Raw genomic sequence first — 27,260 nt, 5'->3', positions numbered from 1 at the left:
TGGGCAAAGTTACCCTTTCCTAGCACTTTATCCAGCAAAGGCGAGGGGTTTAGTATGTGTAAAGCACCCACCAGAAGGTCCAAGCAAAAATGAGAATCTCTAGCTCTTTTATAGCATTTCTCAGTACATCTCTCAGCGCGTTGCAAAGGAAGGTCAGTGGCACGGGCCTCATTTTAACACTGTTGCCAGGTATAACGGCAATATCCACCCACCACATTTCATTACAAGTTGCTCCTTCAGATCAACACAATTCACGGATTAAGACCAGGAGGGACCATTATGATCATCTTATGTGACGATCTGCATAACACAGGCCAAGTCAGGCTGGTCAAGGAGGAGAGGGACCCTTCAGCATCTGCCAGAGCTAAGGAATTAAAAGGAACACTTCAGGAATACTTACATTTTTATTTGTTTTGGCAACAAAACTAGAGTAACAAACTTTATTCGGGTTCAAGTACAGTTATAAACACAAAAAGGACCTGTTGCCAGCACCGCTGTTCTCGGTCACCACCGGTACAGGACCGGATTCTCAGTACTTCATTGAGAAGGAAGATCTATGATGCTTAGAAAAGATGAACAAAAGGCCTTAAAATGCAGTCTGGAGAGCCTGATCACCACAGGGAAGGGAGAGCTGCCACAGCAGCAGAGAGTCCGCCTATGGCAGGGCGTAGAGTTGCACAGAAAGCAGCGCAGAGAGAGAGCGAGCTCCAAACTTCCCTTCCCCCCCACCCCATGGTAGGTTCTCAGAAACAGAAGCTGGCCAGCATGTTTCATGCAGTGACATTAGCCTTGCTGCAGGATGGGACCAGCCAGATAAATGGCATTTGTTGTAAAATATAGTATGGTGCAGTTTCAAAGACATTCAAAACTGCATCTTACTTTTCAAAAATGCAGCTGGTGGCTGAGGTGGCTACATAAAGAGATAGGAGCGGCTGGTTAGTCCCAGAAGCCTGGGGTGCTCTGACCTGCACTTCAGGGCATTCAGCACTATATGGCAAGAGTTTAAAAAAAAACCCACAAAGATCTCCCCCGTCTCCTTGAAGAGACGAATGCAGCCTTGCAGAGGAATCTCCAAGCCTCTGAGCACAGCTGGAATAGAAGGGGACACCTTTTTCCAGTGCTGTCTGGTCTTCCATTTTCCTCTCAATAAAGCAGCAGGCTAAATCTGTTATTGCCAAAAGAGTGAGAAGAATGCCACAGTGACAACCTGGCAGTCTAGAAGAGAATGTCCAAGTCTAAGAGGAGTTGCATTGCTTCTCCTCTCTCCCACGTTTGTCTCAAAGGCACCCTTGGAAAGGAACAAAACAAAGGGGTGATCTAAAGACACACAGAACCCTCTGAACTAGGGTCAGTAGAGAGCCAGTAACATGGGCAAAACGATGTGTATGAAGACCAACAAATTGGGACTGACTCAATTCTGGCGAGCAAAACTCCTAATACAGCCTATAGCTGGTGCTCAACAGCAAGAGCTGGGAGGCTCCTGGCACCAAGCAGGAAACATTCGGCATTTCCTACAAACAGATCCCTTTTTCCAGCTAGTTTGTGTCCAAGGGTGATTCCAGGCTCTACTCCTCAAGTAAACGACCAAGTGAAGCTCCTTACCCATAGTCATGTAAACTCTTCTGCATGTAACATTCATCGCGGCTTCATTTGAGAGGGGTCAATAAATTACTATGTCCAGAAAGCGCCTTCAAGGGCTTGAGAACCATATTATTTCAACATTGCTCTAGAATTCCCAGTCATCCACCTCTAGCTGTTCCAGACTGGATACCAGTCCAAAAATGCCACTGGGATCCTGTGGCCGCGTACCTTCAAAGTTGGTGATTGGTGTGACAGGGCGCAGTAGTTCAGGAAGTGCTTCGGACGCCCGACGTTTGATCTGAGGGCGGAGGGAGAGTTAGTTTCGGTTTGAGCTATTCTCACAGGCAAAGGTTTTACGGCATTAGTACCATTCGCACCACGTGTATGACATCACAATATGGACTGGGCTAATAGCAGCAGCACAACATACCACCGGCCAGAGACGTCAGCCCGTCTAACCCAATCTTCTGTTGCCCGAGTTAGCAGCGCTGCAGGGTTTGGCACTGTGCCCTCTAAACTTGGTGATAAACCTCCTCAATCTTTTTCTAGTGACATCTCTCTGCCAGTTCAGAAACTGCAGATGGCACTCCGCCACTAGGAGAGGCCAGCAGAGTTTGGGGGAGGGCAAGATCTTTGGCACTGCTGCCAGAATACCCCCTCCTCCACTGACACCAGGACTTAATGAAATCGAAAAAACAAATTAGGAAGGGGAGGGGGAAGGGAAGGAAAATTCAATGAGATTTCTTTTGAGTTTGGATTATAACCGGAAAAAAAAGTTAAGATGATTTTGTGCAACTAGTAGGCTGTCCCCAAAGATACCCATGCAAGCCAAACTCTTTGAAACTTGGCCCTCCCTGGCTATAGGCATTTAGCAAGAACCCCCAGTCTAAATGCTGCTTTCAGTGCTGAACTATCCAGAAGGGAGTAGTTAACAGCAACATCCTCCCACCCCCATCCTCAGAACTCTGCTCCCCACACCTGAGGAAAAGGCACAGGAAGGGGTTACCATGGGAAGGCCACAGCCCTCTACCAGAAGGTTAAATGAACCGCTTTACCTGCTTGAAAAAGGAATGATTCAGCAGGGTGCTTGCACTTGGCCTGTACAAAAGAGAATTAAAAAGGAACGAATCACCATACCAGAGTTGAGTGTGATTAGCGTAAATGACAGACCTTCTAACAGCTTCTCCTCTGGGTCTTTACAAGCTCATCCTGTCATAGGTCAAGATGATTCTTATTACTGAGTGGGGAAACTGAGGCACAGACGGGCTGAGACTTAACCAAGGTCACATAGCAAATGAGTGGTGAAGGTTGGAACAGAATCCTGGTCTCCCGACTCAGGGCTGTATCTCAGCCACAGGCCTCACCCGTTTATACGCCATAGCAACTTTCATCCTCTAGGCATCCCCAGGGGGGTTGACAAAGGAAGGAGTTAAGCGCCTTTGCCATTAGAATCTGCTTCACAAGAGGCAAAGTTGTTGGCCAGAATGACCAGGTTATCCCCTAAAGATTTCTCAAACTGCCATGGGATCTGTAGCTCCTTTCGTAAGACAGCAGCATGATTGAAGATAGAGCAATCAATTAACTGAGAAGCCGTATGATGCAGTTATCACAGGGACAATCACTGCCCTGTATACGCCTCTCCCCTGGACAGCAAAAGAAGTTGTACCCGAGGACCCAGCAAAAACTTCTGATAGCCCAAATTATGAATAATCTATTCCAGTTACAGAGAAGTTTACCACAGAGTGAGATGACACAACACGGCCCTGGCTAACTAGAAAAGGAAATGCTGTTCTTGCTGCTCTGTTTTCAGCTTTTATTCATTGAAGTCTCAAGCTGAGCTCTCCTAGTTGGATAATGAAACTGTTTCTGGGACAACGTGGTCAAGTGAGAATGGGAATCGCCAATCCTGAATTAATTTCCCCAGTATGCCACCAACTCAATGTGCAGCATTGGGCAAGACATTTAACCTCCCTGCCTCAGTTTCTCCATCTGTAAAATGAGGAAAACACCTCCCAAGAAGGTTGTGAGGCTTAATAACTGAACTTCTTTGGGTTCTCTGATGGAAGATCCTATGAAAGTGTTACATATTCTTACCACTTTCAGGCTATATATTTATAGGTATTTTGGACAGTGTTTTTGCAGTACATATGGGGCACCTCTTCACACAGCCATGCTTTTGATCCGAGATCACTGAATGAAACTCCAGTACTGAGACCCAACTCAAAAGCCATGGTGAGGGATCAGGATTAAAACAATTTTTAAACCAAGCCCCGAGTGGTGTTTAGAGCAGATCTGTAACCAAGCATTCCCATCATAGCTGTACCTCAAGTCAGAGTTACGCTGCAGGCACTGCTCCACGAAGTGATGGAAGTGGGGTGAGAAAGTCCGATGGTAAGGGTGCAGCGTTGCCTCCCCATTGGCTGCCCTCACGTTGCTAACTGCCATTCCTTCACCGATCCCGGAGTTAGCACACGAGCGGGATGTTTTCATGGTCAGCTCCTCAGCTGGGATCGTGGTGGTGTCTAGCAGGCATGGAACAGTTCCGTTCAGCTTCTCCAACAGCATCTGAAATGGAAATGGATGAAAAGACGTCACATGCACGATACAGACTAGACACATTTGAGAGAGCAGGCAGGACTCACTACAACTAATGTATCTGAAGTTTAAATACTCTGCCACAATCTTCAGTTGTGCCCTGCATGTGGTCTAGGGTCTGCATGTGTTGTATTTTCATTCAGCACCGCTCTTGCTGCAGGACTTAGACACTAGTGTCCTTAGTTGCTGTTCTAACGTATATTGTATTACGTGAACTTTATGGGCCAAATTCCCATCTCACACAGGGCCCGTTTGTGCACATTCCAGAGCACTCTCAACTTGTCAGCAATTCACAGCATCAAGCCTGCTGCGTGGTTCCATGAAGTCAGAGCAGTTATACACACGTTACAGTGCAGCATTTGGCCCCTTGCCATACTTGATGGCAAGTCTGTAGATCTCCTAATCCAAGAGGCAGGCAAAGTTCTTAATTCTTTGTTATAACCTGGAATGATGCCACATCCAGTTTGTCAGGGCAAGGGCGGAGGTGGTTGTAGGGCACCTCTGCTTTCATATTAGATTCCCCTGGTTTGAGTGTGTTGCTCTCCTGGAGCTCCTGTTGGATCCCAGTTCCCTCAGCAGCATTTAGTCTCCTTCATTCTTGCACCAAGGTTTCATGAAGTGGCTCAACGTGAAAGTTGATTTGGGTTAAAAAGCAGAAAGGGGAGAGTAGATCAGGAGGAAGCAGCACATCCAGAGTCTATTTACATAACAAACCTCCAATAACCCTACACTTATCTAGGATTGCACAGAACAATGCTTTCTGTTTGGGAGTGATGTTATAATCTGGACTGGACAGCAGAGCTCAGGAAGCATGAATGCTCCAACTTGGCACAGGTGACATGTGGCAACCCATCTACCACTGCTCTCAGTAACCTGTGTGCAGAAGGTTGTTATAAAATGTTCATCAAGTTCTGTACCTGGACTTTTCAAGCAGTAGGATGATACATTTCTAATCTGTCTTTCAAGGTGTGCCCCAGAACCCTACTAGTGTTAAAATGTTTCCCTGGGAGAAAACAGAAGGTGACACCCAGATGCTCTGGTCAATCTGCAAATGAGGACTGACTTATTTTGAACTGAATGGACCTGCTCCTGTTTCCACTGAAACCAATAAGAGATTTGATAGAGACCTCAATGGGAGCAGGATCTTGACTGGCATTGGAGGAGACTAACTGTAACTGTCCTCAATTCTCTGTCTACTGCACTGTTTGTAATATTAGATTCTCAGGTTTTATAGAAATTCACACACCATGTGGAGAGAGGTATCCGTTCGAGTTATGGATTTGACTAAGATTAAAGGAATGGTTCTAGGAAAGCCCCAAGGAAAAAAAGGAAGGTTTTATTACACATTAAAAAACTCCAAAAGGTGTCAAATCAATCAATAATAATCTTACAACAGAGGCCTTCAGAAGAAACTCTATATTTTGGAACATTTAAAAGAAGACTGGAGACAGAGCACTAGAAAATTTACTGTAGGGAACAATTCTGCGCTTACGAGGAGATAACCTAATAGACTTTTCCAATGCTAATTTCTGTGTATGCCTTTATGTACCTCTGAGATGCAGCCTCTGGTAGAGTGGAAGTCAGCAGTAGTTTAACAGGTAAGAAAGGAAAGAAGAGAGGCAAGGGGTATTAACAAAGAGAGCCATTAGAGATCTTTCATTACCTCAAGAGGTCAGAATCTGTCACAGCTCATTACCAACACAGCTGCTGCCAGTAACTTGGTTCTTTGCATTTAGGTATTACTGACAGATACAGAATTCAATTTCCTAACTGCACGGTGTGCAATTATAAGGTTGGAATGGAAGGAGAGCCCACGCAGCTTGTAAACCCTACCTGAGTAGCAGGCATGTCCTTGAATGGGACGTGTCCATTTGCCAGTTCACAGGCTGTTATCCCCACACTGTAAATGTCAGATTTTGCATCATAACCCTGGAGATTCTAGAACCAAAAAGAGTGGGATGGAGAGAATTAGCTATAAAGTCAGTGAAGTGTTACGCTTATCCTTGCGGGAATCTGATCAGGTACCTGAAGGGGAAGGACAACGAAACCAAACAATTACACCAAAGTACCTCAGTACCCACAATGGAGCATTTGTAGAGGTTTCACACTACCAAGGCAACAAGGTTTGAGGGTGTCTGTTTTTAAAAGAAAATGTAGCTCTCTCAGTGTTGGTGATCAGTTTCTTTGGAAGGAGGCTGCCCAGTGGTTAGGGCGCTATTCTGCGACTTGGGAGATCCAGGTTTAGTTCCCTGCTCTTCCACTGACTTCCAGTGTGAGCTTGGGCAAGTTACTTAATCTTTCAGTGCTTTAGCTCCCCATCTGTAACATGGGGATAATAGAACTGCTCTACCTCACAAGGAGTTTGCAAAGACAATTAGACTGTGAGGTGCTTCGGCACTTGGTAACGGGGGCGCATAAATACGCAAGATACATTCGTTTAGATACAGAAAGAGAATGACGGTTTCATGTAAATTGTAACTCAAAAACTAGAATTTGGGGAGTGCTTCATCCAGTTCCCCTCTATTTCACACAACTACACAGACTCCCCTCTGGGCTTAGCCCCCGTACAGGCGCAAAACTCCATAACCTATGCTCTAGTCCTGGCCTTTCTGAAGGCTTATTGTGCCCCCATTGATCACCCGCTTCCCCCTTAGGCCGGGCTGATTACACTGCTGCTGTTTTTACAGGAAAAAAGAGAGACGAGAAACAACGAAAACTCACGAGGAGGAAAAGTGATGCTAAAAGTCTCTATGGGTTTAACTTTTGGGAGCAACGCACAGCACAGCAGCTCTAAACAGTGCGCAGCCAGAAACCCAGAGAGCCATGGGAACAGACTGACAACACAAGGGAATGTGTATACCAAGATCAGAGACAAGCATTATTAAACTCATCAACATGCTACGGTGACAGCATGAGTGCTGTTAGCCAGGGCTCAGTGACAGACCTGGCATTCAAGATTCCACCCAGTTTAAAGGGGTCTATTTTAGCAGCTCTCCTGCCACCCCAAGTGCCTATCTGTGGGAGAGTAAATGGTCTGTCTCCCAGTTGCCATAGAGAGACCACTGAATACAATGTCCTGTGGCAGGAGTTCTCAACCTTTTTCTTTCTGAGGTCCCCCTCTTCCCCAACATGCTATAAAAACTCCACAGCCCACCTGTGCCACAACTGGCTTTCTGTATATAAAATCCAGAGCTGGCGTTAGGGGGTAGCAAGCAGGGCAACTGCCTGGGGCCCAAAGGCACAAGGGCCCCCAAGCTAAGTTCGGCTTCAGCCTCGGGTGGCAGGGCTCAGGACCTCAGACTTCAGCCCTGTTTGGGGGGGGGGGGGTTGGCTTTCCTCCCTGGGCCCCAGCGAATCTAACACTAGCCCTGCTTGGCAGACCCCCTGAGACCTGCTCATGGCCCTCCCCAGGGGGCCCCAGAGCCCTGGTTGAGAACCACTGCCCTATGGAATGAAAAGATGCCTCTGTGGGCAACTCAGAAGGCTCACGTTCAGTGTCATGGGGGCAGTATAGCTACCAGGATATGAAATGCCAAGTTGAAATGAATGGGTGTCTGGAATGGGGGTCCAGAGCAGTATGACCCACTCAGGACAACAGGCAAGTTTTGTCATTACAATGCCAAAGGCCCAATTCTCCTGCTTGCAGAATCAGAGTAGCTCCCACTGAAACCCGTGGTGGGGGAGAATCAGGCTCCAAAGTCTGTGCTGCCTTTTCCAAGAACCACGATCCAAGTTTTGTTACATGATCAGATGCTCTCCTCAGGCTAAAAAATTAGCCTGAAAATAGTTCCTTGCTTCTTGGCAAGAAATCCCAGCAACAGTGAAGTACATGGGGGTGGGGGGTCTCTGTCCACTAGTGAGAAAGTCAACAATGAGGCAGAGGAGAGTGAACCATGAAATGACAGTAGTTCTATACAATACCTGTTGTAAAACTTCAGGACTGAGCCATGGTAGGACCTTGATGCTATACTTGGGGAAGTCGTGGACAACTCTGAGTCGCTGCCCGTGGTTGATCATGCTTAGGTTACTGCGCAGGCCTGAGAGGTACACCTTCCCATCCACAGAAATCAGGATGTGGCTGGCTTTCACACTCCTTAAAGCAAAGGGGACCAGAAGTAGGAAGTCAGCACATGGTCACGGATCATCTACCTTAGAAGGACGTTAAATTCCTGTGAGAAGGTCATTCTATAGGAATTTAAAGAAGGCATATTCTGAAGCCTAGGCACATTGAGCATCCAGTGAAAATATGTGACAGAGTGAGTATCAATAGCCTAGAATAATCAGGTTTTGAGACTTACATCCAAGTATGTGTGGCAGCCAATGTTAGTGTTTATCAGGAAAAACAAAAATCTGATTAAGGGTCGGGAGGTAGTGATTTAAGAGGAGAGATTAAAAGATAAATATCTGCAACTTGGCGAGGTGATATTTGCATAAGCATAAATAAAGCCTCATCTCTTAAAAAAATGCAACTTTGTACCATTAATCTAAAAAAAGCTAGGAGAGAACACTAAAAGTGAAAGTACCTGGAAAGTATGAAACTGTAATTTATTGGCCATTCCACAGGATGAAGGAATCGGTTATCACCTCCCTAACATGACACTGGGACAGTACAGTGAACAATGATGGGAATAATGCAACCTGATCATTCCCTTAGAGGTTATGCTTGGATATTGTGTGATGTCATTACAACCACCATAAAATACAGATGGACCTGCTTCACTGAAGCCTCAACACAGAGGCGTAAACTACATCAGAAAGACCCCTCTGCATGCTAAGGATAGAGAAGAATATTCACCTAAGGGAGGGCAGATGGTTGCCTATCCACTGGAGGGGCAGCTTTAATTCTTATCTGGGGCTCCGTGGATGTTAGTATATCCCTTGAGTATACCCTCTTCCCAGCTAGCCTTCCAACTTCCCTGGTAAAAAGGAAGATGCAGCTGTTTTCTGCTGTCACAACCTCCCTCCTCTCATCTTTCCACCTTGGGGATCCCGTGGAAGGGTTTACTTCAGCAAAAGCTTAATCTAGCCCCAAGTTACCAGTACACTTTGCCTCAGGAACACTCTGCAGTTTGCTTTTTTAAAGTCCAGGGGAGTGCATGGACAATGAAGCTCTCTAGAGCAGCAGCAGGGAACGCTTCTCTGCACTGGCAAGCTAGATGCAAACCATATTCTTATTCCAAATCCCTTGAGATACCTAGTCCCATCTGGATGAATATTGTTTGTAAGCATTTCCTACAGAAAGTGGTAAAGAGAGAAATTTCCTTTTTACCTATGTACATAGCCCATATGGTGAATGTAGTCAAGAGCCTTCAGAACGCCCTGGAGGATATAAGCAATAGCCAGTTCACTCATTCCATCCATGAAATGGGTACAGATCAAATCCTTTGCAGAACCTAAAGAGATGAAGAAACATTTTTTGATGGAGCAGGAAAAACAGAGGCCACTCACCTACATAAAGATGATTTCACAGAAGCTAAAGCAGCCTGATCAGATACAAAAAACATTCTCCTCTCCACCTACCATAAGCCATGAAGGAGGTCACTACCCATAGCTCATTGTCAGCTATGAAGGTCGCTTTATATGGCACAATGTTGGGGTGGTTGAAGAGTTTGGACACATGAAGTTCACCCTAGAAGCAAAAGGGTATTTTGAATCAATACAAAATAAATAAATACAAAACTCCAGATATGGTACAGAGGAAGGTTAAACTGGACGAAAGATAGCACTTTTCTTCACCTGAGAAGTTCTTGTCTCTCCTTTTGCAGACAAAGAGGAAAGCTATGACAGCTAAAATCATCTCTCACCAGAGTTAGATTTTCCTAGCATAAAGTCTATGCATAGGCAATAGTTGCTTATCACTGAACTCAGAAGCTCCCATGTTAGTGCAACATGTCTGGCAATCCCAACTTCCAGCATAAAGGAATAGATATTTTATATAACTTCAGAGAACACACATACTAAACCCCCACCCCAAATATCTGTTCTGACAATCTCTGCGCAAGGGCTACTTGGTGTTTACATCATCATGTGTCAACATTAATACCCATTTGAATGAATTTACTGGAGAAGGATAAACAAATTATGGCATCAGAGTGCCTGTATTTGGAACTTGATATAATATTTCCTTGCACTAATCATCTTTTGAAACTGAGGAGCACATAGGAAGCGATTACAACAGTCTGGTACAAAAAGATCATTGGGTTCTTCCTCTTCAAATGCAACATATAATCCTGTAGAAGAGAACGCATTAGATACAAGTCTTGATTTTAACCAGAAGAACAATCCCCTTAGAACAGTGGTTCTCAGCCAGGAATATGCAGAGGTCTTCCAGAGGGTACATCAACTCATCTAGATTTGCGTCTAATTTTAGAACAGGCTACATGAAAAGCATTAGCAAAGTCAGTACAAACTAAAATTTTATACAGACACTGACTTGTTTATACTGCTCGACATAGCATACTATATATATTCATTCCAACTGATTTATAATTATATGGTAAACAGAAGGTAAGCAATTGTTCAGTAACAGTGTGCTGTGACACTTTTGTATTTTTATGTCTGATTTGTAAGCAAGTCGTTTCTAAGTGAGGTGAAACTTGGGGGTGCACAAGACAAATCAGAATCCTGAAAGAGGTAGAGTAGTCTGGAAAGGTTGAAAGCCACTGCCTTAGAATAATACTCTGTTTTCATAGCAACTTCCACCTTGGATCTCAAAGTACTTTATGAACATGAATCACCTCACAACATGCTTGTGAGGTGGGCAAAGATCCCCATTTCACAGTTCAAAACACAGGCACAGAGAAGTGATTTGCTCATAACCAGACAGCAGCTGAGCTGATTCCAGAGAACCCAGAACACTAGAAACTCAGTCAAGTGTACTAATCCCTAGACACTCCATCATCAGCCAACTAACACTTAAAAAACTATAACTCAGTCTGAAGGAGTATCTACTGCCAGCACCTTACAATGGTTTTTTAATTTGACTATTTCTTCATTAGGATAACTGGTCTTTTTGAGCTAGTACTGTATTAAAATTGTACAGCATCCTAGATACTTAGCATTAAACGACCTGCGGCTGAGATCCTAGGAGTCATGTTCTTTCAATATATATGAAAGATGCTGTGCCCCATTCTAAAGATTGTAGCATCACCTGCAAGAATGTCACCATCTCATTGGTGCAGGCTTCCAGGTTAATCCTTCTGACTGTGACATACTCTCCTGATGGTTTATACCTGGCCAGGTTCACGGTCATCAGCTCCTCAAAGCCATGGCCTGAAAAGAGAGTGAAATTAACCCCATAAGCGCAAATACAATTGCTTGTGTGTTGTGGGAGAGTTTCCACCAACACTTCCTGCTTAGCAATTACCCTCATCCCATCTCTCACTTTAATTGTTGTCAACAGTTTTGTCTAATATAAAGATTTGCCTGTTCTACATCACCTTCCAATTTAAAGCACTCTGCATACAAAACCAATTACTTAAAAACCTGCTGGGAGGTACCTCAGTAATATTCCTATTTTACAGATTTAGAAACTGAGGCACAGAGAGATGAAGTGACCTGCCAAGAGCCATACAGGGAGCTAATGGCAAAGCCAGGTATGAGACTCAAGAGTCCCAGCTGATACCCTCAACCTCAAAAAACCACGCCTCCTCTCATCTAGTATTTATCTTTTACTTTGATTGTAAGAGCTTCAGGACAAGAAACCCATCTTAATTTACACTTTTATACAATGATTTTACTATTACTAAAACAAAAAACAAAACAAGAAAGGATATTTTACATTTTACATTTCAGACAACCACCACACAAGAAAAATTCAGTACCTTACAAAGGAAGAATTCACAAAGAATGAGATTTAGGTGTTTTTCTGGGAACATTACCTATTATGGTGAGCAACTCATAACAGCTGCTGTCTGGTAAAAAGCTGCTCATGGTGTCCCTTTTAGGGGAAGATGCTATCGACTCGGAGCTCGCATCATTGGTCTAGAAAAGCAAGATAAAAATCAGAAACGGATATTAATTACATCTAGCAGTGGGATCATCTGTTCCACATTATATTTTTGCACATGCTCATAATATCAGGACATATTTAAGTATAAAAGCTAGCTGTGTCTGCTGTAAATATCTTTAACACAAATTGAAACCCAGGAGATACCTCCTTCCAGAAAATCCAAACATCTGCTTTCTATGACATGTAAACAAACAAGGTAATTTACCACCTACTATAAACCAGAAGGTCTTTTTAAAAAAAAGATTTTAACAAAAACAATTACTGTTCCACATGACAACATTACTCCACCCCTTTGCAATAGCCAGCTTTCTCCCACTCTTTACAAACTTCTGCATCATAATCTGTTTGCTTGTGCAGGGGTGATAGACTTCAGGCCTGTCTATGGTGGGTGTTTATGGTGGCAAGAAGCTTTTCCTGGCTAAGGTTGCTACTTTTTATCCATTCATGCTCTCTCTGTGGAAAAGGCTGACAAAGTTGAACTTGTTTTGCTGCAGGAAGAAGGGATGAAGCAACTAAGAAAAGCTCAAGATGCATAGATCAGACACACACGGAAAGAAGCTCCAAACAGCAGCAAGAGTTTAGCTGCAGCAAAGGGCTAGTAAAAATTAACATAGGAGCAGAACTCCCATATCTGCCAGCTTGCTTGAGAGAGGCTGCATCTTTTCACTGCAAGTAAGAGAGCTCTCTGCTGTATCTACATGCACAAGCTGAAAAGACAAATGTTCTCTGTTCATGCTGACTCATGCTTACAACTGATTGAAAACAAGCTGTGCAATTCAATAGACAAGCATTACGGTCCAAGTTGCATTACAGGAGCCTGTCACAAAAACTGACAGATGATTTGATATGTGCAAAAAGAGGCCGCAATCTCGAGCAGCATTAGAAGCACAGTTGCATTCTAATTGTCCTCGGTCGGGGGTTTCAGAGGAGCAAGAAAAGTCTATACACAGTGTTCAGGCATGTTCTATTATTGCAGTGTATTTTGTCCTTCAGTTATGCTTATAGTTAGATGAGTGACACAGGGAGGCTCCAGATTTTTCTCTCTGCAGACAGACCGACCAAATCTGTTCATTTTATGTCGTTTGACTTAGCTGAATTTTTCCTAAACTGCCAGAAACACTAACTCCACCTGGGAGCTGGAAACCCAGGTGTGTCACAGATCACCAGCCATAAATATTCTACAATCAGACTTTCCTGACAATTTTGCTATCAATGCACACAGCGGGGGGAACAAAACACACAACTCACTCTCCTGTAGCTGCAATGGAAGCGGAAACACACACTTTTTTCTGTCACTGAAAGGCAGTATAATGCAATGACAAAGAGCCATTAAGTGACAAGAGGCTATTCTAACCATGCCCACAGTATGGCTTGGTCTACACTACAAAGTGCTGCTGGCATAATTATGTCAGCTAGGACCCTAGTCAATAAAGCCATGCCAGCAAAACCCCTTGTGTAGATGCAATTACATTGGCTCACGCGTACTTTTGGTCAGCACAGCTAATGTCCTTTGGGGAAATGGTGCAGCTATGCTGGCAGAACTCCTTTGGCTGCTATATGCTGCATCTCCATTAGGGGGCTTTTGCCAGCACACCGTAGCTATTCTGATAAAAAGTTCCGTAATGTAGACAAGGCCCGTTTCTCCAACTGGGGTCTGCGGACCCCTTGGGGTCTGCAAGGGTACTCAAGGGGTCCGTGGACCCTGCTGATCAATTCCTCCTCACCCTCCTGCACACCAGGAACAGCTGTTCAGGGTGTGCAGAAGGTGCTGGGATGAAGCATGCTTGGGGGACGGGGGCGGAATCACATCCGGGGCCACAAGCCCCACTAATCAACACCTCCCCATTTTTCCCAGTGCCTCCTGCACGCCAGGGAATGGCTGCACGCAATGGAAGTGGAAGTGGAAAAACACACCAGGGAACAGCTGTTCTGTGGAGTGCAGGTGGGAGGGAGGGGGAGGAGCAGAGACAGGGCGTGTTAAGGGAAGAGGGTGAAAAGAGGCAGGGAAGAGGAGGGGCGGAGCGGGGGCGAGACGGAGTGGTGTGGGGGCAAGACCTGGGGATGAGCGGGGGGCTTGGGGGTCTGCAAAAAAAATTAAATCAAAATGGGGGTCCTTGAGTTGCTAAAGTTTGAGAACAGCTGCTAAAATATATTATGAACACTTTAGTTCTAACTTATTTAAAACAAAAAACTTACTCCATCTCTAGTTATTGTTTTTAAAAGCATTCTTGATGCAAGCATTAACTACCTGCTTCTTTAAGCAACAGCTGAAAAGGACACTACCAAGAAGTAATGAGGTCCTAGAAGCATCCTGAATCCACTGGTTCAAAGGACCGAAGGAAGGTATTTTCAGCACCCCAACATTAACAGCTGACACCACTTATGCATTAGAAAAGGGAGTTATCTTTACAATGTTATGCATGAATTTGGCAAATGATTTTAATGTTATGAAACTGGATACATAAACTTCCCAATTCAATCAACATACCTTACTTCTAACCTGCTGTGCCCTCTGTTATTCCAGTCCTAGCCCCACAAGACCTCATTACTGAGTGTAGCATTCTCTAATATTACAGTTCTAGACTCTGATAATGCACTTCCATCCTGAGCCGCAGCTCCACCACCTGGAGACTCCTGCTCACAATTCTCATGTGCCAATGGTGGGGCTCTCCTAAGCAGATAGCTAGAACCTGTGGCAAACTGACGGAAGCTTTGGCAATATGGATAAATGTCCACTAGGTATTAGGTTTAGACCAAACTTATCTTCACTTGTAGCTTAACCCAGTTTTAGACTCGGGTCTTAAGAAGTCTTAAGAAAATTCGATTTGGCATAAAACTTGGTAGGGACAAACTAGAGACTAAGTGACACCTTCTGAAACAATTATGCTGGCTAGCAAGGCAGAATCCCTAGAAAGTTGCAGGCAACAACGCAGCTTTTGGCAAACTTCAACATTCTTTCTTGGATGATTATGTTAGCTACATCAACATATGATCCCAATTCTTCTAGCACAATTAAAGTACTGGGAGCCAAGGAAACCAGCAGTTTACTCTTAAGCGGGAAGAGACAGTTTAGCAAAGGGTAAAAGTTTGCCAGAACTCTCCAGAGGCACTAAAGAGAAATGAAAAAGAATGCATCTACTATGGACTCACTCATCTGTGTTTTGGCCACATGGCGATTCAATACATTTATATGTAAATGCACTCTTATTAGAGAAATGCTAAGGGCTCCAATTCTAATTTTAGGAACATAGGTGAATAGGCTGTATCTTATAAAACCTGCTGCAGTGCATTCACAAGATGTAGGCTGACTGTACAGATTATATACCCTGTGTGAGTTCAGACACTGGGCCACTAGTCTATATGAGATTATACTTCCAGCTGCTGATAATCTAACTGTTAAGAGGGGAAGCCACATAACAGGCAATTTCACACCTGCCATTCTAATGGAAAAAAACTGGGACTAAAACATTTCAAAGGTTAAAGTTGTGTTTAAACCAAACCAGAACCAAACAGATTTGTCACTTCAAATCAGAGTAAAGAGATCAGTGGTGGAAGTTTTCTTGATATCAGGAATCAGACGAAGAAAGAAAAAGAGAAAAAAAGATGATAGTACGGTATTCAAGCTCTGCTCATAATTCCAGAATGGCTGGTTGTTTCTGCTAAAATGATCCACAGTGAAACAGTCAATATTAACAACGGCATTATTGGATATCAGAGTCAAAACTCTACTTGAGGAGAAGGGGAGAGTATAAACCTGAGAGAGCTATTGTTTCAGTTAACCTACATACTCAAGACAACATTGTATCAAAGGTCTGGAAGCTTAGTTTAAATTAAAAAAAAAGCTTAAATCCTGAAGAAACTAATGGGACCAGCAGAAAAATGCTGCCACTACCTAATACTAGCTCAATCCATCACTTGCTTGAAACTCAAAACTGCACATCAATAAACAGGTCAAGAGTGACTGTCACTAATAGAAACTGAGGAATCTGAGTTGTTCAAATTATCTGCACATTTTAAAATGTAACCTAACTAGAGTTATCAAAATACAAGTTATTATTAGGGGCATTTAACCCTTAGATCATTTTAACCTTGAAAAATTAAAAGGGTATTCTTAAAATCTCTTATCCTCAGTATCCAGGGCAATCAGGGCTGAATTAATGCATCAAAATGATGGAAGATTTGCCCTATGTCAGGAATTGTAGAATCACAAAAGTTGGAGATGGGAAAGATCCATCAGGTCAGTAAGTCCACTATCCTCGGCCACTGAAAGTTTGTTTCCTACCATAAATTAGCCTCAGTTCAGATAAAGCATCCAGTTTTCTATAAGCTTTCTACTTTTCTCCTGTATGGAACTGGGAGTCAATACTCCTGGGTTGTAATCCAAGCTCTGTAATACAGATACACTATACCTCCCTTTTCCCATCTGTAAAATGGGGATAATGCCTACCCCAATGAGGGAGAGGACAAAGTTTAATTTTTGTAATAACCTCAGTGAAAGGCACTATATTTAAGCTCATGCAACTGAAGCACAAAGACATAAAAGCTAATCTTTGGTTCAGTCATGATTGGAATCTGGAATCCCAACAGTTCCAAATCTTCTGCTCTGGCCACTATGTCACACAACACTATCATTTGGCTGTGAATCGAAGGCTGCTACCCATTATTATTTCTAGAGTTCCATTAAATATTCCTACCAATTCTGACTTTAATGCCCAGCTCATTACATCTCCACTCACCCCTGTCAATGGCAGGACTGAAAGGAAAGAAACATAGGCAGATGGAGGCCTGTGAAGCAGAAAGGCACCACCAAGGAGATGAAAATTATTCTGCAGCAATGACAGCTGCTCTGAAACTGAGCATTACGCAGGTGCTTTGCTTTAATACAATGAACTCCAAATTTAGCAGAAGCCAACAAAACAGATGCGAAATAAACCTAATATGTTATTTTTTAACTATGGTGCAGGCTGTTTCAACCAAAATAGAACACATCATCTGCTCCCCTTTAGAAATAATTCAGTACATTAGAGACCTTGATTCACCTCTCTGCAGATAAAAATTAAGTTTGAAAACTCTATGACTAATCACGGGATGCAGAAGAGGCTCTACTCAAAAATTAAATACTGTATGAGATTGAAAAACTAAAAAAAAGTTAAACTGAAATGTTATTTATGAAATATTGCAAAAAAGCTCTGAGAGTTTCACAAAGGATAACTTTTGGTGTGCAGTTAAAAATCATGAAAGCTGTAAAATGAAAAACGTGTGATTAGCTGCATGAAGTATGACATTCATTAAGTGCTAGCATTTCAGGCCTTTTGGTTAGGTTTTAAATTGGACGTATGTTTAAGGAAATTAGATTTTAAAAGATAATTGGACTGTCAATGCCATTAGGAAACCAGAGCTATGCAATGCCAGAAATAATTTGCATTTGCCAAATCAAACTCTGCTGGATTAGATTTTGGATTCAATGCCGGGCGGAAGATAGAAGGTTTTGTTTTGTTTTTTACTTCCCAAGTTTCTCTTGCTCACTTTTGACTCAAACTATGAGCATTTCTTTTCCCTGATTAAGTAACTATTGCCTTGTTTCTACAACCCTCTAGGGGAATAAGATTTGTTTTAAATGAAAGAAAGTCAGCATCAATACTGCAAAGATGTCTAAAAGCCCAGGATAGCCTCCCATTTAGGCTATGTCTACTCTGTACACCACTAGTGTTTTAATCAGGACCATAAATATGACATGGATTACATGGATTCAGACTGTCCTGTTCTGGACTACACTATGTATTTTAGATGGGCATTCCATAGCTCTCTAGGGAATTAGTCCTCAAGCAGAAAAGATTTCTCTAAGCAGATAGCAGCACCTGTTGAAGGCTCAAGACTGTTACTGCGGGCTCTGAAGAGAGTCAAACAGCTATGCCAATGGGTTTTCAGCAGGTGATGTCCCATTTGAAATTAAAGATTATCTAATTCTCAGTTTGATGCTGGGGTCTCTTTTGCAGCTGTGGCACAGGGAGGAGAAAGGAAATCAAATTATTCAAAAAAACTGGGCACTGGTTTTGAATGCCCAACCTGAGAATTTGGTCCCTGTTTTCAGAACCACTTTTGAAAATGTGAGCCTAAGGAATTAAATCTCAGATTTACAGCTAAAACGTCACATGCAACAGCTTCAAAACCACACACCAAAATCTCCTTTCCAGGTGAAACTTGTTTTCACACATGTAAAGCTAAATATACAGATGAAGTATAAATAAGGTAGAAAGAAAATCAAACTTCCACAAGGAATAATCTCCATGCAATGGACCACAGCACCACAGCCTGTAAAAATCACTTACTTTTCTCCGAGAGTCACCCGGAGGCTGCTCTGAAGTAAAGAAATTAATTGTTCACCATGTTTTCTTCAACAAACAAATAACCTTTCAAAACATAGTATGACTATATTTATGAAAATAAATTATATGCCTCCAAAGCATAGTTTAGGTACTGGACAGGTATAAGCATATATTCCCAGGCAAAATCTTTATCTTACAGTTAACATCACAACAGTAAGTAACAGACATTGGAAAACATATCAAGAAACCTAATTCTAAAAGTAAGAAGTTACACAGATTCAATTAGCCTTACCGTTCATACATTTACCAAGACAAACATAGGTTTGGGAGATTTGTTTTGTTTTTAGATTGTAAACTTAAACCCATTGTTTAAAAAGAAATAGATTAATACATCTGATGGATTTAAATATTTGGAATAAACTGTTTTGAAAGCTTAATGAGGAATGCAACCTGTGTAGAAAGTGGCAGTTGGAATTATGGAGAATTCCAAGTTTTCCGAGGTAACATAAATCCACATTTCGACAAGGACACTTATAACAAGGTTTCTGTGTAGCTAGGGGTTTAGATAAAATGGTCCATATTCAGCCCTGGTATAAGCAAGTACAATTCACATTGAAATCAAATGAAACAGTGCTCTTAATATTGGGTTGAAGTTTGGTTTAACAGCTTCACTTCAGAGCAAAGTTTCTAATCAGATTTGTACACTAAAACATGACAGATATTTTTAAATTTATTTTCTTCCTAGAAGTGCAGTTAAGACAGAAGAGTCACTGCAAAAAGCACCACCCACACAGGAGCAAAGAGATACAGCTACAGCTAGGTTTGAAAATGGTTCTGGCAGACCCATGCTTAAAACATGTCTGAAAATTGCTGCAGCTAAACTGTTTTCAGCAACTGGTTGTAGATAGAGATTAATTTAAAAAACAAACAAACCAGTGCTAGCCAAAATCATGCATAGTTTCTAAACATGGTAATAGTTTGTAACCATGGTGAGAACGGACATAGTGTAAAAAAGGTTTGATAGAAACCACATCTGAAATGGGGTTCAACATGACTACAAAGCCCAATGCGGAAGGAAAAATCTGCAGAATTTACAAGTCAAATGGAAGATTTTGGTAACTACTAACCCCACCTGGGATCTAATCATTTAGCTAGCTTCCTTTACATCATCTGTCACAAAGATTCTGCCATCAGAATTTAGCTGACAATTTTGCTAATGATGAAAGTATCAGATTAAAATCCAGTTTACACTGTTGTCTCTACCCTGGAAAACTGAAGTGTTACTGTTTTAAAACTTTTTTGCCAGTGAAGTCAGTAGGCCCAAATCAAAGATACTCAAGGAGCAGATCTATTGTGTAAAGTGGCACCATATTTACATAGTTACTTTACTGACCACAGTTACACTTAAAGGCTTCTCTTCTATCAGCTTCAATACTTTATTTTACCTAGACTCAGCAACAAACATTTGGAAAATTTTCAGTTTCTGTAATTATTCTTTTCAAGTTCAAAATCTGTACTGAACAGAGAAAAAAGCTGGTTATTCAGGAAAGACCAGACTGCACTAATTTATTGCATTACAATGTTCTGAAGTTTGTACTACTACTGATTTTAAAATGAACTGCTGTACAAAATCTACGTTTTTCCTTCTGAGTTTACTTTTGTTGGCCAATTTGAAAACAGTGCTATAAACCGATTTGTTCATTCATGTAGCACATTTACTTATGCCAAACTGATGGGTGCTTTCAAGTTAAAAGTAAAAGATTTCTACTGAAGCGTCTAAAGAACAGAGTACTTACCTCCAAACAGTTCAAATTCTCTCAAGCCTTCTACAATGAACTTTTCGGACACCCACCGCTAGAGAAGAAAGTCCAAAGTCAATTAGTTATTTCCTCTAGACATACTCCACAGCTCATCCATTTTTATTTTACGTCAACCAAAACAGAATCATATAGATCACTCTGACCATTCTAACATATATCTCCTTTGCAATGAGGGGAAATGAGCTAAAATTCATTCAGCAGCTGTAAATATTAATATTTAAACCGTAACAGACATACTGATAAACTGTTATTCTTTCACGTTCTGGAAGAAACTAAGTCAAACAAACAACATTTAAAACTCAGAGCAGCCATAAAGGCTGCTAGTGACATGATCGCTATCCACTCGGTTCAACTTTTGATTCATATCAAGATAGATTAGATATTAGAAATAAACTAAAATCCTGGGGGCATGGACTATGTCATCGTAAGCTTGTATAGTACTGAATACACTGTTAACACTCAGTAAACATTAGTGATTTTACAACTCATTTATTGGAAAAATCCTGGTCAGCTTGCTGAAGCAATCAACAAGTTAATTACATTTATGTTAATCTACCTCTATTTGAAGCAGGCTGGTATGAGAAAGAGTCCACATTTAATTGAAAAGAAGCAGGATTTCATTGTATCAGTATTTAGCACAATGTGAATGATGTTAACATTTCAAAAGGGTCATTTTTATGCCATTCACAGCGATCATGTTAGTCTCTTCGGTCACACACACAATTTGCTGCTATTTTTTGAGTCGTGTTGAGACTTATGAAAACACATTCTAACTTTAAGGGACACCAGGTTTCCAATCATATTTTAAATACATTTCCTTACCTGCATTACTGTTGCTTTATATTAAAAAGCCTTTTTAAAGTGGATCCTTGGCACATCTCATTCTCAACAATCTATCTTCACTACTTAGTTTACTTCCTATTTAAGTGCTATACACAACAGATTTGTTATGGATTTCCAGCATTTAAAAGGAACCATTTAAAAAAAAAAAAAGACTTCATTTTAAGTTTAAAAGACACTAATATATACAAAATATAAATGAAACTTAACTAAATTGACAGTGTCTTTTAAAGACATTTCCTCCATCTCTTTTTCAAAAGGTACCATCAACTCAGTTAAGTTTTGGCATTTGTTTTTTCTGCAATTTCTGTACATTATAAAACAATAAGTGATAAAATCATTTTGTACAATACATAAACAGAAAAATGATGCATCTAAAGAGAATGAACTCTGAGAAAAATGCACATTATAAGCATTTGGCAACACATTCAGCTCACAGATACATACCTTTTAAAAGTAACTCTCTTTCATAAATCAAAATAGATGTTGCTGGAGAACTAGATTTTTAATTAAATACAAGATAGAGTATGGTCCCAATCCAGAAACAACAACTGTGTGGGCAGGCCCTTGTGGAGCTCCAAGGAAGTCAATGGGACAGGCTCCACCCCACACAAGCTGTTGCAGAATCAGGGTTTATCTCCGTGTATATGGAAAGATTTACAAAACCAGTGCTTTTTTGGAATAACGCTAGAAGCTGTTCAACACTCACCCTAATTCGTTCTGGGTTACTTACAAGAAAAGACATGGATTCCAGATTTGTAATGCTACTCCAAGTTCGTGAAATTAAAAATATCCTGAAAATGAGAGCAAGACAATTGTTTTAAGAAGGCAAAGTAAATGAGTTCTCTCCACTCTAAGAGCTTCCAGCAAATGAGTTACTGCTCTGTTTATCTTGTTTCATTCTATAAAGCATGTCTCCAGTTGCACACATCAATACCTAGGTAGTTCTATTGACTGTTGGAAAGATTAGAGCACAAAGGTTTTGTATGAATTAACTTTAACAAGCTCTGCCACAGTAACGACAAGTTTTGCAAGGTGAACTTTCCCAAACAGGTTCAGAAATATCTGAATAAGCCATTTAAAAAAATAAAATAAAATAAAAACTTTAGAAAAGATATTTCACAGAGGTGGATATGCAGTACAATATTTGGTAGATTACAAGTTCCACAGGGCAAGGACTCTTATCCTACATCTGTACCACAGCTGTGCAAAAAAAAAAAAAAAAAAAGATTACAGTTCTCTGGCAACTCAGAAAAATAGGGAAAATCATTTTGGTCAAACAAAACATTTAGTTATAATTTTAAAAAACTAAATTAGAGGAAGTTTCTAAAAGAAAAATCATTTTACATTAAAAAAATGAAAACATTTCATTTAAAAAACAAAACTTGAGGAATTTTTTTAAAGGCTTCCCACCCACCACCATCGAAACAAGTGAAATCCACATGAATTTGCAAAATGTTTCTATGTAACCTGCATTTTTCGCCAGTTTTGTTTAAAGATTTCATTCAGCTCTAGCTGTACAGAACCTCGCATAACGGGGCCACAGTGCTGTTTAGTTGTCTGTGTCCTACCATAATACAAATGTTTAATAATTTCCCAGAGAGAATAGCAACAGAAAGGTACACAGCATGTTACACAGCTGGGAATAGGAATATCTGAGTCCTAATTCTTCTGACTGCGTTACCGAAGGTAATGCACCAAATCAGTAGCAGAATTAGGACTCACTCACTTGCCCTGGCCCTCAGTTTTCCCATTAGTAAAATGGGGATAAAAACACTTACCCACCTTTGTAAGGCACCTCAGATGAAAGATGCTGTATAAGTATAAATTATCATTATCTTGCAGGGGATATGCAAAGGAAGCTTTATAAAACAGAACTGCTGCAGCGTTTCAGCTGGATCAGTGTCAGACGTCCAGAATACAGTATATATCATCCCCGCTGGCAGTTACAAGAAAAAACTCTTGCCACTCTCCAGTGGATAAAACCACACAAACTTACTTGATCATAACATCGACTGCTCCAAGAGAAAAAAAAATCAAGTGAAATCCTTAAACGTGACATCCATCACAATCTCTTCACCACCAAGAGGATAGCTTTATGTTCTCGGAAATCCAACCAGCAGACAAAGGGGCACGGCCATCATAGTGCTCAATCATGATGACTGCGCCAACCAAAAACAGCTCTCAGACACCATCTACTATAAAGAACTCAAAAAAGATCCCACACCACAATTCACACAGGAATTTAAGGACATAATCAAATCCTCCCACAAACAGCTCCAAGATACACAAACAAGGGAACTTATGCAGACCTATCATATCTGGCTACGGCACTCTTACTGAAGGAATACCAGGCCTCAAAGACCATCCTCAAACCACTCACCACACAAACAGCCAGTTTCCTCCAGGACAACTGATTTCCTTCAGAAACTCTACAACATTAACACCATACTTGCCACCATAGATGTCATCTCCCTATAAACCAACATCCCTCACCATGATGGCGACACTTGCCTGCCTTAAATTTCTAACAAGGCAACGGACAATGCTCAGAAATCCACCCTAAACACATAGCCAAACTCATCCATTTCCTCCTCACCCATAACACCTTTACATTAACACTTTGGCAAAACCATGGAATAGCTGTGGATACTAGGATGGCTCCCCAGTATACCAACCTCTCCCTGGGCCACATTGAGAAAGAAATTCTGGAAAAATGCACAGCAAAATTAATGAAATATCCAATATACATTGATATGTCATCCTCTGGATAGATGGCCTAAACTCCCTCATAAGATTTCTACCATCACTTCAACAACCAACACCCAACCATCAAACTCTCTCTAGAACACTTCCACGCCAGCATCAACTTTCTGAACACCATGATCACCTTCAATAATGGAAATTACAGAAAACTGTATACAAGACACCCACAGATCACCACACTCACCTCCACGGATTCAGTTATCAGCCAGGCGCCAGGATACCACAGAATATGCACCAAAGAGAAAATCTAGAATACATATCTTAACACACTGGTTCTCAATCAATGGTTCAGGGCCCCCTGTAGGGCTACAAACAGGTTTCGGAGGGTCCATCCACTACGCAGGGCCTGCATTAGACAGAAAGCCAAAACCAACTGGATGGGGCTAAAGCCTGGGGCTTCAAGCCCTGCCACCCAGGGCTGAAGCCAAAGCGTGAGCAACTTAGCTTTGTGGAGCCTCCTGTGGAGTGGGGCTCTTGGAAACTGCCCAGCTTGCTACCTTCTAACGCTGGCCCTGGCTTTTATATGCAGAAAAACAGTTGTGGCACAGGTGGGCCATGGAGTTTTTTTGGCATGTTGGGGTGGCCTCAGAAAGAAAAAGGTTGAGAACCTCTGCCTTAACACACTTAAAACAGCCTTCACTAAACAAGGACACTCCACCAAAGAAGCAGACGACATCATGGAATGGGTTTGTCCAAACACCAGGGAGAACCTGCTTCAAGCTCAGGGGGAATAAACCTTCACTGATCAAATGTCCCTAGCTGTCATCTACCACCCCAGGCTAGAACCGATACAGGGCATCATCAAATAACTACAATGCATACTTGATGGGAACCACATCCTACAAGAAATCTTTCCCAAACCCCCTTTTCTGGCCTTCAAACCATCTTGCCAATCTTACCCACCAGAAGCAAGCTCCTCGCAGATCAGAACACACCAATTCAAAACAGCACCAGACCCTGCAGGAACAACAGATGCAAAACCTACAGACATATCTTCACTGCTTCGATGATCAACCCTGCCTCGCCAAAACACACCTTTCAAGATCCATGAGTCCTAAACAGGCCTATCACATGTGGTATACCTCATCCAATACATCAAATGCCCCAACAACATGGGTGAAAAGAGACATTGCTCTCAAATGAACTTGCACAGAAAAATGATGATAAAGACAACATCCTATCACCCATGGGCAAACGCTTTTCACATCTGAAGAAGTGAGGTTTTTTAGCCATGAAAGCTTATGCCCAAATAAATCTCTTAGTCTTTAAGGTGCCATTGGACTCCTTGTTGTTTTTGTGGATACAGACTAACGGCTACCCTGATACTTTTCACAAAGTGATATCGCAATATCAGCTCTCTCAGTCCTTATCCTTTAAAGAAACCTGCACTACACCATCACAAATGAGCCTGGGAACTTAAATTCATAACTCTGCTAGACACTTACAAACCCTGGGCAGATCAGAAACATTGGTTTCATGGCCCATTACAACAATCTGTAATACGCTGTGCCGCCTACAAACCCTCCTTTGTCCTATAACTGCAAAGACGTTAATTACCCACTTCACTGAGAATCCCTCACCTTAACAACCTGTCCCTCTTTGTATTTAGCTTAGACCTTGTGGCTACCTTTTCCAGACCTGCAGAAGAGCTATGTGAAGCTCAAAAGCTTGTCCCTTCCACCAGCAGAAGTTGGTCCAACAGAAGATATTTCCTCACCCGCCTTGTCTCTCTAGAATAGAAGGGGACAGGCAGAAGCTGCCCTCAGTGAAAAAGCACAAGATGGGGTGAGAGGGCCAGGAGCACCATGGCTCACCCTGTACAACCCGGGGCTCCCGGCGGGGGGGGGGGGCGGCACTGAGCGGGATGCATCCCGCATGCTGGGGAGCAGGAATGGGAAGGGGCAGCAGAGGTGCAGGGGGGGCACCCGGCGCCCGGTGGAGGAGGAAAGAAAGGGCCTGGGAAAAGGGAGCACACAACGGGGGGGGGGGGAGGGAGAAGGGGAGGGCTCCGAGCATGCTAGGGCTAGGGAAAGGATCGAGGGGGACAATGAGGGGGGGAAAGGGGCGGGGCACACAACGGGGGGGGAGGGCTCCGAGCACGCTGGGGGCGGAGAAAGGACCGGGGCACACAACAGGGGGACAGGGAGGACCGGGGGAGACAATGAGGGGGGAAGGACCGGGGCACACAACATGGGGAGGGGGAAGAAAGGGACGGGGGAAGGACCAGGGCACACAATGGGGGGGGGGGTAAGGAAAGGGGCGGGGGAAGGACCGGGGGACACAACAGGGGGGAGGGGGAGGACCGGGGGACACCATGAGGGGGGGAAGGACCGGGGCACGCAAGGGGGGGAGGGGGAGGGGGAGGGGCCCCCAGCGCTCGGAGAGGGAAGGGGAGGGGCGGGGCACACAACGGGGGGGGTAAGGAAAGGGGCGGGGGAAGGACCGGGGGACACAATGAGGGGGGGAACGGGCGGGGCACACAACGGGGGAAGGGGGTGGGGCCCCAGCGCGCGGAGAGGGAGGGGGAGGGTCAGGGACAAGGAGGTCGCAGATGAAGCGCAGGCGGCCGGGGGGGGGGCTGTAAGGAGCGCCGAGAGCCCCCCCGCCTCACTCACTCTCTCCTCCGGCTCCAGGTGCCGCTGCCGCGTCCCCGAATCCCCGGTTACCTGGAGAAGGGGGAGACGCTGCGTGCGTGACGGGATGACGTCACCACGGTGCTGCGTGGCATGCGCGCTGGGCCTCTGACCCAGTAACTGGGAAGGGGGGGGACAATCCCCCTCCCCACACAGGGTATGGAGGGGGGAGGGGCGCACTCTGAACCAGCCGCTTAACTAACCCCCCCACACACACCTGTCGTGGGGAAATGAGGGGCGGGGCGCAATCCTTGAGCCAGCCCTGTAAGACCCCCCCACACCCCCCCCCGGGTAAATGGGGTGGGGGGGGCCGTGTCTGAGCTAGCCACTCATGCCCACGCTTTCCCCTGAATGGGGATGGGAGAACAAGTCCTCATTCAAGGGGGTGGAAAGAGAACGCCGGAGCCGGTTAAATAACTCCACCCCCCTCTCCAGGCTCCCGGGGACTGAATGGAAGAGACCCAGCTTTGCACCTATTTGCAGAATCCTTTAGGTGAAGCTCCGAGATCTGGCATCTAAAGATTGCAGGATTGTCCGTCCCTTGTCTGAAACCATGTATTGCAGACACGGGAGGTTGAAAAGCCCTCTCAGGCTTGTATGGATGGGATAATAAAACTTCCTGTGCACACTTTTTTACAGCAGTAGTCCAAAATAATGCAACAATAGCAGCACAACTGTAATTTTTTCA

The 27,260-nt window shown here is 43.2% G+C and overlaps 1 protein-coding gene across 13 annotated transcripts; it reads right to left on the bottom strand.

The window, feature by feature from the left end:
- Window positions 1–385: 385 nt before the first annotated feature.
- On the bottom strand, window positions 386–26,642 carry STRADA (STE20 related adaptor alpha). Of its 13 annotated transcripts, none has more exons than XM_030541122.1 (14): window positions 26,555–26,628; window positions 25,657–25,669; window positions 21,883–21,967; window positions 20,310–20,367; window positions 18,517–18,545; window positions 12,057–12,159; window positions 11,327–11,448; window positions 9,697–9,805; window positions 9,446–9,569; window positions 8,098–8,269; window positions 6,010–6,114; window positions 3,905–4,146; window positions 2,637–2,679; window positions 386–1,879 (listed from the first exon to the last, which is right to left on the bottom strand). In XM_030541122.1, exons 3-14 carry the CDS (start codon window positions 21,916–21,918, stop codon window positions 1,727–1,729), a joined length of 1,296 nt encoding a protein of 431 aa, XP_030396982.1. In that variant the 5' UTR covers window positions 21,919–21,967; window positions 25,657–25,669; window positions 26,555–26,628; the 3' UTR covers window positions 386–1,726. The 13 variants fall into 13 exon arrangements, with proteins under 13 accessions (XP_030396982.1, XP_030396988.1, XP_030396980.1 ...); XM_030541128.1 differs by having other exon boundaries at window positions 21,907–21,967; window positions 26,555–26,627; XM_030541120.1 differs by lacking the exon at window positions 25,657–25,669 and having other exon boundaries at window positions 26,555–26,642.
- Window positions 26,643–27,260: the final 618 nt, after the last annotated feature.

Source organism: Gopherus evgoodei, chromosome 23 (genome assembly GCF_007399415.2).
Source record: "Gopherus evgoodei ecotype Sinaloan lineage chromosome 23, rGopEvg1_v1.p, whole genome shotgun sequence".
Taxonomy (NCBI): Eukaryota; Metazoa; Chordata; order Testudines; family Testudinidae; genus Gopherus; species Gopherus evgoodei.
The sequence above is the reverse complement of the archived record's forward strand: the minus strand, read 5'-3'. Positions and strand labels throughout refer to the sequence as shown.

Bases quoted from the DNA above. Each gene is read 5' to 3' on its own strand.
- STRADA (XM_030541120.1), bottom strand. From the start codon at position 21,918: ATGTCTTTTCTTGTAAGTAACCCAGAACGAATTAGG. The intron at 18,546-20,309 runs GTAAGTACTCTG...TCTTTACTTCAG, and splicing joins AGAATTTGAACTGTTTGGAG to AGCAGCCTCCGGGTGACTCT. The intron at 9,806-11,326 runs GTGATGCTACAA...TTTTGCTTCTAG, and splicing joins AGATGGTGACATTCTTGCAG to GGTGAACTTCATGTGTCCAA.